This window comes from Falco cherrug, chromosome 20 (assembly GCF_023634085.1).
Source record: "Falco cherrug isolate bFalChe1 chromosome 20, bFalChe1.pri, whole genome shotgun sequence".
NCBI lineage: Eukaryota > Metazoa > Chordata > Aves > Falconiformes > Falconidae > Falco > Falco cherrug.
In genome coordinates, this window is record NC_073716.1 from 4,229,143 (window position 1) to 4,240,161 (window position 11,019).

General features: G+C 58.6%; 2 protein-coding genes across 12 annotated transcripts in view; one reads left to right on the top strand and one right to left on the bottom strand.

Moving 5' to 3' along the window:
- The window catches only part of IKZF3 (IKAROS family zinc finger 3), a 38,012-nt gene extending 34,541 nt beyond the window's left edge, over positions 1-3,471 (top strand). For all 11 annotated transcript variants that reach the window (XM_055697762.1, XM_055697764.1, XM_027805654.2 and 8 more), the window contains one exon: positions 406-3,471. In XM_055697762.1, coding sequence (XP_055553737.1) covers positions 406-1,109 — 704 coding nt within the window. In that variant the 3' untranslated portion in view covers positions 1,110-3,471. The remainder of the gene's footprint in view (positions 1-405) is intronic.
- Positions 3,472-5,418: 1,947 nt separating this feature from the next.
- On the bottom strand, positions 5,419-10,967 carry LOC102057064 (retinol dehydrogenase 8-like). The gene is made up of 6 exons (XM_005439382.3): positions 10,704-10,967; positions 10,469-10,630; positions 9,783-9,962; positions 9,605-9,698; positions 9,331-9,514; positions 5,419-8,694 (listed from the first exon to the last, which is right to left on the bottom strand). The coding sequence occupies exons 1-6, from the start codon at positions 10,798-10,800 to the stop codon at positions 8,455-8,457; spliced, it is 957 nt and encodes a 318-aa protein (XP_005439439.3). The 5' UTR covers positions 10,801-10,967; the 3' UTR covers positions 5,419-8,454.
- Between the last annotated feature and the right edge of the window lie 52 nt (positions 10,968-11,019).

Below are 11,019 nucleotides of genomic sequence, written 5' to 3' on the forward strand. Positions count from 1 at the left end.
GGAGTATTTTGGTTCATTATCAATTAGCTCTTTTACAAATATTTTCATTAATGATTATTTACCTTTTTCCAGAAAAAAGATGAGAGAAGTTAATCTATAGAAGCTTTGATAATATTCTCCCCCTTAAATCCCAGAATAATTAAAAAAAATTAATGACGATTTGTCCAGTAAGTATCCTCACCACTTCCTCTATTAATTTTTTTTTGTTTCCAAGCTTGAGCTTTAAAAAAACCAACAAACCCTCCCCCCCGCCCCCCCACCACTTGTGTATATGAACAGCCTCTTTCAGCAGAGAACATTTCATGCCTCTATTTTCCAGTCACTACTGCCATTTAGAAAAGGCATCATGAAGTTTAAATCCTTCTTTGCACACCCAGGTAATTTAATCTCTCTCCTCTCTTGCAGGTGAGAAGCGACATAATTTTGATGTTAATTATAATTCAAGTTTCATGTACGAAAAGGAAAGTGACGTAATGCAAGGACGCATGATGGACCAGGCCATAAACAATGCCATCACCTACCTCGGGGCGGAAGCCTTGCGCCCTCTTGTGCAGACGCCGCCAGCTCCCACCTCTGAAATGGTCCCCGTCATCAGCAGTCTGTACCCCATCCCGCTGACCCGCGCCGACGTGTCCAACGGCACCTCGCAGGATGCAGAGAAGAGCCACCCCCACCTAAGGGACAAAAGCCTGTCTTCTGACAGAGGCCTCTCCCCAAACAACAGTGGCCAAGACTCCACAGACACTGACAGCAACCACGAGGAGCGGCAGAATCCCACCTTCCACCAAAGCCCGATGATCGCCGCTCAGGCCCGCAACGGCCTCCAGTCCTTCAAGGATTTCCCGAGGCCATACGACATAATCAAGCCACCTGCCATATGCCCCCGCGATGCCTTTAAGGTCATCAACAAGGAAGGGGAAGCCATCGGGGTCTACCGGTGTGACCATTGCCGTGTTCTCTTTTTGGATTATGTGATGTTCACCATCCACATGGGCTGCCACGGGTTCCGCGATCCCTTCGAGTGCAACGTCTGCGGGTACAGAAGCCACGACCGATACGAATTTTCCTCACACATAGCGCGAGGAGAGCACCGAGTAGTGCTCAAATAACAGGACCGGGTTTCCGACAGCAAATCTTTGGTTTAGATTGGAGGGGAGGCTTGTTTGTTTGTTTTTGAATTAGTATAAAGAAAAGTTCTTGAGTATTTTTCTATGCCAGTTTTTGAATGAGTGTCACAGGGAGGTGACACCTTTTAAAATTTTTCTTTACAAATAATTCAGTGTTCTGTAGCATCTATGCCTAGCTGCTGTGGTGAGCAGTACTGTATAAAATACTAGGAGCCGAGACCGATTTTTATATGAACTTTTATTTTTGTGAAAATTAAGAGCCATTTAAGATGGTTTTTTTTATTTTTTAATGTGCATTTGGGTTTAGAATGTATGCTTTAACTCAGCGCAAAAGGTTTTTACGCCCTGCTGCCAGTTTCCCTGCTCGGTCAGATGTATAGTCAGAATTATATAGGAGGAGTTTTCTCTAGCTGTTACGTGCCGGGTGGTCTTCAAATGCCTAATCACCGAAACAGGGAGAACGCGTGTCTGGGAGGGATTATTAATTCCTCTTTAAAGGTTTTCCCCTAAGTCTTAAAGAGCATGTGGCCCCACCACACTTTCATTTTTCTTACCCCTCTGTTCACTTTCTTTAAAGTCACTCCCACATGTCTCTTACTCAGTAATAGCAAAATAAGAAATGAGACCTATTTTGGTGTTGGGGTTTTTTAACTGTATGCGTTTTTGGGATACCCAGTTGAGGTCATCGGTTGGCTCGTCCATGCGGTCTGGGGGAAATCCTGATTTTTCACTGATGGAAAGTCCTCCTTTCTGATGGGTGCCAAAAGCCAGGACGAAACTGTGCTGCTCACTGTGCCCCTGCCTTGCTCCTGCTCAGCTCCAGCAGCAGAACTGGTGGCCGTGCTGTCCAGCCTGCGGCCAGCCCTGGCACTCAACATCCCTGCGGACGGCAGGACGCCTTGGGCTCAGAGCGGGAGTCACCCTGTCCTGGCAGCAAACACCGTGAGAATCTGCATACATGAATGTGTGGGAGCTGACAGCTCAATCACGCTGTCTGGTTTTATGTGGGGATATCCCTCGGAGTGAAATGTGCTGTTTTGCAAAATGAGTATTTACCATTACTTTGAAGCTGGTTTTTAAAATAGTTCTTTTAATCTGATCATTGCTCTGCAGCTGTATTATTAGTCACTGTGCTGAAGATATGAATTTGATAACAGTTTTGCTGAGTGAATGTTTATTCTTTGCAAAGTATTTTTGTATAATGTAGAGTTAGGTGTGTTCTGATGGACTTTTTTGCATCCATTGTACGGTTTGATACCTACGTTGCTTTTGTACTTTTTCAGCGTTGCTGTGCCAATATCCGTGGTGATCCATCCATTTCCACGAGGGAAGGTTGGACCACAGAGACAAGGCTCAAGAAATAATGAATTTCATTCCTCCCTCTGGCCTGGGCTCACTTTTTTGGCTCAAATACTTTCTGCCTCCCTGGGTTTTAAGGTTAAAAAAAATAATTGTATTAATTTTCCCCAATAATGGTACGTCTGAAGAAAGATAAATTAGTCTGCAGGGTGCTTGAGTAGCTGAAGAAGTGCTAGACCCTACATCTTGCTTATCGTTCGGGGTAAGGAGAACTATTTTCCTGCCTTGTGTGACGTCCTGTGCGTAGTTATAAACTAGGTTTAGGGTCTTTTCCAATAACCGGTTTCCCATCATGAGGCACGTGATGAATTCATCTTCCCCGATGAATTGTCACGCTGTGACAGCCAGGCTGCGGTTCCAACCAGGGCTTAATGTGACTGCTGGAGGATTGCGGCCAGCAGGCTGGACTGGGAAAGGCTTCAGCCAATTCCATAGCTCCATCCCTCCTGCTGCATTTTCGGGGGGAAGCACCCGCGTTACACGCACACCGTGGCTGCTGAATGTGCTCCTCAGGGTTCCGCAGAAACGAAGAAGATGACGCATAATAAAACGTAACTTGTCATTTGCACAGGAAGCTCCTCAGCTCGCCGAACATGTGGCACGCAGCACTGCCGCTGGCTTTCTCACGCCGCCACCGAATCCTTGAAAACACTCTGCAGATTACTGTCCCGCTCCTCACTTCCCGCCAGGCAGGGCCTCGGCCACCTACCCTTGCTTCCCAGATAAGGTGAGCATCCAACCGTGAGGAATGCTGCCAGGTTTTTGAAGGGAAGGAGGGATGGGTTTGGAGTGCCTGGCCCAGACGGCACCGTTTTCCCACTGCTGCCAGGGCAGAGTCAGGATTTCGAGGCGGACTGAACCGAAAGAAGTTCCCTGTGCTGTCTGGCGTTGACAAGCCATAACCTCCTGGAGGTTATCGTTGAGCAGTCGCGTGTTGTGGAATTTCAACCCGGTCTTTTATTAAAATGTAGATATATTTTTATGAGTACCGTTGATCCGCTGTGTGATGCTCGTTGAGCGTGTGCCTGCGCCTCCCTGAAGCAGGGCCAGAGCCTGCCTGAGCCGTGGCCTGGGAGCGGGCCTGGAGCGCTAGGCTCGGCGCTCGGATCAGCCCCTCGGCATCTTCCCTTCACGGCAGGGACCCCTCTGGCACAGCCCACTGGGTCCCACAGCGCTGCCCCAGGGGCCGGGACCCTCCCTTAGGGGCCAAGCCCAAGCCCCGGCGTGGGAGGCAGGGAGCCCGTGGGGCTGCGTGCAGCCTCGGGCAGGTCTCTGAGCTCCAGGAGCTTTGCGAATCGCTTCTTCTGGGCAAACAGAGGGGCAAAATCTGCCGGTAGTTGCTGTGAGCCTGATTTATTCTGCTCCTGCTTTGGTTTTCTTGGTATGAAACAAATTTCTGCTCAGACCATTCTCTTTGACCACGCTCCAGCCAGCTGTTTCATCTGTCTCCGCTTGGTTTCTTTCTCTGCTGATGAATTATACCAAAACAGCAGGCAGCGCAACAGCAGGAGGCTCAGCAATCCAGCTTTTAGCATTAAAGAATGAGTCTCTTGTGCTTAAAACTTTATTAAATTTTTTTAAAATTTCTATAAACTCCTGTGTACCTAATAGTTAACAGGACCTGGGCGCTGCTCTGTTCCCCTGCTCTCCCATGGCCAAAGCTCATTCTTTCAGCCACAAAAGCAGAGGCGCTGGGTGACGCTCAGAGCCCAAAGGTGAACAGCAGATCTTGGCTGACAAGCGGGAGCGGAGCGCTGGGGCCAGAGCTGCTCCCGTCTATTGCCGCTGGGATCTGTAAATCATGATGATGTGATGGAAGCCATGACCAGCGCGCAGCCGTGGTGCTTCCACGCGGGGCTGCTGACCCGATGGCAGAACACTGACTAGTTACTCAGTGGAGTGCTGATACCCTCTGAGATGTAAAGCTAAAGTAGTCTGCTCCTCTAACTGCTGAAAAATGGGATTGGGATTTAGTTTTGGTTAACAGATGAACGCTACGGTCCAAGGAAACGCGCCCTTCTCTGACCTGGCACTGCCACGACTCTCCTTGTCTCCCCAGCAAGCGCAGGACATGCATTCCCAGGAGGGGAACAGCCCAAAGTCACCCCAGTAGAGCAGAAGCGATTCCTGCGGGATGCCCTGGACACCAAGCCGAGCGTGCAGGCAGCTGCTGCCAGCCTCAGGACTCGCTCCTTGTGACTTGATCTGTCACAACGTGCCATCCTCCTCGCCCTGGTGTTACCAAGCACAGTCACAGCGAAACCAGGCTCCGGCAGAAGTGTGGAGGAGCCCTGGCGGTGGTGGTGGCGGTGGCCGGGTGCTGAGCCACGGTGCTGGTGCACACCGGAGGCTGGGTTTGTGCCTGGGATTGCAGGCGCCTGCGGGTGACGCTGGGTGGGCATCACGCTGCCCTCGCGCAGGGTGTCCCCCGGCTGGCAGCGCCAGGGAAAGGAGCGTCGAGGAAGGGGATGGTGGAAGGGGCACGAGCCCCTTGAATTCCTCCCCACGCAGCCACGCTCTCACTGGTAGGATCGCTGGGGGTCCCGCCATCCGCAGGGGGACGAGCCTGCATGCCCAGCAGCCCAGGGAGGGGGGCAAGGAAACTCCCAGCCCCACGTGCCTGGACCCCCTCCAGGCCGGCTTCAATGCTGGAGGCATGGCTGCTCCGTGGGCTCGGGCTTTCCGTGGGGCAACGGGAGTTGCGCCCACCGTGCCAGAGCGTGTCTGTCCGATGGAAACACGCCGGCAGGCGGGGAGGGGGCAGGCTGACGCCAACCCTCCCACAGCCCTTTTTTAGCACCTGTTTTAGCAGGTTGGTGTTGCTCATGCTTATTTCATACCCTCCCAACGCCTTCTACCATGAGAAGCTGGACACGCTTGAAAAACAGAAAAGAAAAAAAAAAAAACCAAACCCAACAAGAAAGTCACAGGATCCTTTTTTTTTTTTTTTTTCTTTTACCTTCACCTTCACTTCCTCCCTCGCCTGGGTGAAACGCAAGCGCCAAGAGTTATTTTCCCCTCGCTGCGACGCTGCCAGGTGACTCGGAAGGACTGGGTGAAACGCTGCCAGCGCTCGCAGCTCCAGGCTGACCCAGGGGGCTCGGCGCTGGGGGGCAGCGAATCCCACAGCGTATCCCCAGCCCGGCTTTTCCCGGAATAGAAGCTGTTTGGACACTAACTCACCCCCCAGCCCTCTCCTGCCTGGAACCAAAGACCCTTTCAAGCACCAGGCTTATAAAAAGGTTGGGTTGGTGTGATGACAGAGATCCTTATCTGCTGATATGCTGTAATTATGATAGAGCAGCGAGGAACTCGTTTCCCCCATCATGTTGAAACACGCTTTGTAACGCACAAAAATATCCTATAAAACTTTTCCGGGTGCTGAGCTGCATCCTCTGAGCATCCTGGCCAGCTCCTGCTCCCCATCACAGAGCGGTCCAGCACCCGAAGACCAGCAGTGCCGGGAGAGGCGAGAGGGTGCGGGAGGACTGAGTCACCTCCGTCACCTCCTCCTTGTCCCAGTTCCCCAGCCTCTGGCTGAGTCACGCTCCCCCGCGCCATCCCACTGCGGACCTCCCCGGCGTTTTCCAGCCCTCTGCGTGGGCTGGGTGGCTCTGCCGGGCTCCTGTTGTCCCCAGGGAGGGTGTGGGGCTCCCCAAAGCCGGGGGGCAAGGCGTGAGCGGGGCACGGGGCCACCTCTGTGCTCCTCTTGGGGGGCTGAGCAACAAGGGGGTGGGGGTCTTGCAAGTGCCCCCCACGCTGGCACTGCCAAGGGGGAAGCTTTGCAGCCACGGGTGCAGGCAGCAAGCAGGGACAGGGCCGCGGCTGTCCCCGTGGCACCACGGTGGGGACAGCAGGTTCACGTCACGCCTGATGCCCCCCTCGCTTTGCCGGGAGGGAAGTGAAGCCCCCGGGGAGCCGCGCACTCCTGTGCCACCGCCATTCCCTCCGGCGGGGTTATATCTGGCACCGCATTTGCATCGCAGCAAGGCAGCGCACCTGGGCAGCGTGCGCAGCCCTCGGGGGAGCGACGGCACAGGGGGGAGTGGCTGCCGATTGTCACACGCCGGGGCCAGGAAAGTCCCGACAGACGATTGTTTTGAGAAGAACCTGCTTGTACCCCACGAGCGGCCTCGGCCCCTCGGACGCAGCCCCCCACCGGCGGGGCTGTGCCCATGGCGGGGATGTTCCTGGCCTCTGCAGTGGCACCCCACAACCGGGGACGATGGTCCCAGGCTGGTGGTGATGCTCCTCAGCCATAGCCATGGCCCCGGCGCCCCCCACCAATGGAGGACCCCCCCTCCCCAGGCCACAGCAGCTCCATTTCCCCCCTCGCTTCACCCAGGACCCCCTTCCCACCACGGGCGTTGGTGAGATGGGCTGTGAGTGGGGCTGTGGGGTGTTGGGGATGATCCTGCCCCCCCCTTCCCTCTCACTGCTGCTTTCCTGGGGGACTGGGGGAACCGTGGGGCTGGGGGTGTCTGGGGGGGTTCCTGCCCTCCTTCTCAGCCCCATTTCCCACAGCTGTGGCTCTGGTGGGGGGCCCCCCCTCGTTGCTCCCTGAGGCCTGGCGTAGCCCCCCCTACCCCCCCCTCCCTAACCCCTGGAGCGGAGAAAGTTAGTCAAATCTGCAGAAACCACAGCGGGGGGGAAGGGGGGGCTGATTCTCCGCCACCGCTTTGATGTCACCCTTGCACGTCCCGCAGGTGCTGCGCCGTTGCCATAGCCCCAGTGCCATGGTCCCCACCGCTGCTTTGCCATCAACCCGCGCAAAAAGGGGGGGATAATGCAAAAATATTTCCTCTCCCCCCCCCACCGTCTTGTCCCCGAGGTGCCTGGAGCCAGCCAGACCCACACGAGCTGGTGCACGGTGCTGCAGCTGCCATCCAGCTCCTCGCACATGGGGCTGGGGGTCCTGGCAGGGGTTTGGGGGGGGCTACACTGAGGACCCCGCATCCCCACCACACCTGCATCCCTGCACCCTCCATCCTGGGCACCAGCGAGGCTGTGCGGTGTCCCTGGCTCCGGCGCAGCTGCAGCGGGAAGCGTGGTGGGAGCCAGGAAGGTTTCTGAGAAATGGCCCCACGGCACTGAATCATGCCGGGCCTCCCTGCGGTTTCCCCCTGCTCTCACCTCCTGGGTGCTGTCACGCCAGGCGCCCACACGCAAGCACCCTGCACCCAGCACAGGGGGTGGTACAGGCTGCACCCCCCCTCCCTGCCATCCCCCTCCCCGAGCTGGTGGGGAGCCCCCAGAGCAGCGCAGGGTGCTGGGGTCCCCCTGATATGCTGCCTGGCCTGCGCCCGCCATGCACGCTGCACCCCTGCACCCATCCTGCACCCAGAAACCCTGCACCCAGCAATCTACATGCTCTGCACCAGTCCCTGCAGCCCCTTTGCACCCCCTCTTTACACCCCCATGCACCCGCTGGACACACCGCGCACCCTTCGCACCCTGCTGCCACCCCTGCACCCCCTGAACCCAGCGCTGCAGCCGAGCTGCACCAGCGCCCTGCAGCCCCCTGTGCCAGCCCAGTGCCGGGGGCTCGGTGCTGGCGGGGGGGTGACACAGTGCAGTATGGGACCCCCACACACAGGGCACTGCTGACCCCACAGCCATGGCTGGGGGAAGGGACGCAGCCATCGCTGGGGACAGGACCAGGGCCCCAGGGTGCTGCATGCCCCTGGGTGCAAGGGGATGGGGGGGGTCTGGGTGCCCCCAGAGAGCAGGAGGCTGGGGGGGGGCAGCTGCTAGCCCTTCCCAGCCCCTTCACGGCCGCTGCACTCTCAGAGGAAGCTGCTCTGCTTTTTCACCTGGCACTGGTTAAAAATACCACTCCCGATTTTAATGCGGCGGTGGCGGGCACTATTTCGGGCCAGGAAGCGAAACCCCCCGCAGGTCCCAGCCCCACTCACCCCCCACCTCCGAGCTGCCCCCCGAAGGGAGCTGGGTACCGGGGGTTGGGGGTCTATCTGAAGCCCAACAGCCGGACACCCTCCTTCACCTTCTGGGCTTTCCAGCGGAGCAGGCGGATGGCGCGGAGGCTGAGCCGCAGCACCGCGTCGTACTTGAACACCAGCTTGTAGAAAGCATCGGTCATGAGGGCGCCGCTGGGGTCGGCATGCTTCAGCGCGGCCATCGGCGTGTACGCCACATTGGTCTGATGCCGGAAGGGTGGCCGAGCCGCCTCGATCACCCGCAGTGTGTGCTGCACATAGGGACATCACTGTCCCCTTCCTGCCCCCATCTCCTCCCTCTCCTTCCCAGCCCATCCCAGCCCATCCCCATTCCCATTTCCATCCCCATCCCATCCTGTCTGCATCCCATCCCCATTCCCAAACCCATTCCCATCCCATCCTATCCCCAACCCCTTTCCACTCCCATCCCATCCTATCCCCTTGCCCATCCCCATCCCCATCCCATTCCATTCCAAACCCCTTCCCATCCCCATCCCATCTCCTTCCCATCCCCATCCCATCTCCTTCCCATTCCCATCCCATCTCCTTCCCATCCCCATCCCATCTCCTTCCCGTTCCCATCCTATCCTATCCCCAACCACATCCCACCTGATCCCATCCCCATTCCCATCCCCCACTCCCATCCCATCCCAACCCCATCCCCATCCACCCCCATTCCCAGCTGGGCTCAGCCCCATCAGGATGGAGCTGAGGGGGAAGGAGTTGTTGGAGCAGGACCCCTGCTCTGCTGCCAGCTGGGGGTCGCTGCTCCTCGTTAGGGCTAATTGAGGCTTCTCTAAAGAGCCCAGCCCAGCTGGGGGTTGCCAGGCCGGGGGGTGGGAAGAGGGCAGCCCCACTCCTGGCAGGGCCACCTGCCCGCCTGTCACCTCCGCGATGTCCTCAGGGGTCTGGCCCAGGCTGGCGAAGACGTCCCTGGAGTTCCTCAGGTAGAGGTTGGTGAAGATGTCAGCCGTCTCGGGGTCGGTCCGCGAGTAGTCAGCGCGTTTGGCTTCCTCGTACAACTTCATCTCGAACTCCGTCGTCACCGGCCCTGGCTCCACCAGGCTGATCCTGCCCAGGGATGGGGCACTGGGGACCCCGGCACCCCCCAAACCCCTCCGCCCCGGGGGGGCCGTGCCCACCACCAGCCCCTGGACTCACGCCACATTGAAGCGCAGCGCCTGCACCACCAGGCTCTCGCAGAAACCCTCCACCGCAAACTTGGAGGCTGCGTAGATGTCGTTGAAGACGATGCCTGGAATGGGTGGAGGGGGTCCCAGTCAGGGTTGGGGTGGGGGGGGGGTTGTTGGTTCCACCAGGGTGCCCCATCCTCCCCTACCCTGCAGGCCCATGATGCTGCTGATGACCACAATGTGCCCCCCGCGGCGGCGCTTCATGTCGGGCAGGACCTCCTTGACCAGGCGGACGAGGCCGAAGAAGTTGGTGTCCATGAGGCTCTGCATGGCTGCCAGGCTCTGGCACTCCAGGGGGCCAGCCATGCCCACCCCGGCGTTGCTGACTGTGGGCACGGGGCATCAGTGGGGTGTCCCCCATGCAGGGGCCTCCTGCGCCCAATGCTGAAGGTCCCCAATGCTCAGAGGGTCCCCAGCATGGGATGCCCTGGGTGTGGAGGATCCCTGGGACATGGGGTGGCACCGGCACAGAGGGTCACTGGTGCAGGATGTCCTTGGTGTGTGGGGTCAGGGGGTCTCTGGTGCATGAGGTGTCCCCAGCACAGAGGGTCCCTGGCATGGAGGGTCCCTGGTGTGCGGGGTCAGGGGGTCCCTGGGACACGGGGTGGCCCCAGCACAGAGGGTCCCTGGCATGGAGGGTCCCTGGTGCATGGGGTCAGGGAGTCCCTGGTGCATGAGGTGTCCCCAGCACAGAGGGTCCCCAGCATGGGACATGCTCAGCATGGACAACCCCCCATGCACGGGGTGTCCCCAGCATGGAGGCTCCCTGGCATGTGGCCCCCCAGCATGGGGCGCCATGGGGACTCGGTGGGAGGGGGGTGCTGGGGCTCACCCAGGACGTCGATGTGGCGCCCAGGGATGCTGTTGAGGCAGGCGCGGATGGAGTCCTCGTCGCAGACATCCAGCTGCTTGATCTCCAGCGTCCGACCCAGCGCCGGCCCCGCCGCCGCCGCCAGCGCCCCGCTCCTGCCCACGTTCCTCATGGTGGCGATAACTGGGGGCAGAGGCAGCTGAGCCCCGCACGGGGGTCTCCCCTAGGCATGGGGGATCCCCCCAACCCCACTCACCTCGGAAGCGGCGCTGCTTGTCCCGTGCCAGCCTCACCGCCAGCGCCAGCCCGATGCCGGAGGAGCAGCCGGTGATCAGCACCGTCTTCGGAGCCATGGCACCACCGCGGCCCCACTCCCCGGCCCCCCGCCTTTAATAGCAGCTGGTGCGGCCCCAGCCCCCCCAAACTGGGGCCCTTAATCCTGCCCCACTAATCCCTGCCCGGGGATTTGCCGGCGGCCGCGTGGCTGAGCTGCACGTGGTGCCATGGCGCACAGAGGGGCCTTTGTGCGGGACCGGGGGCACCACGGGGGACACTGCAGGACATGGGGACGC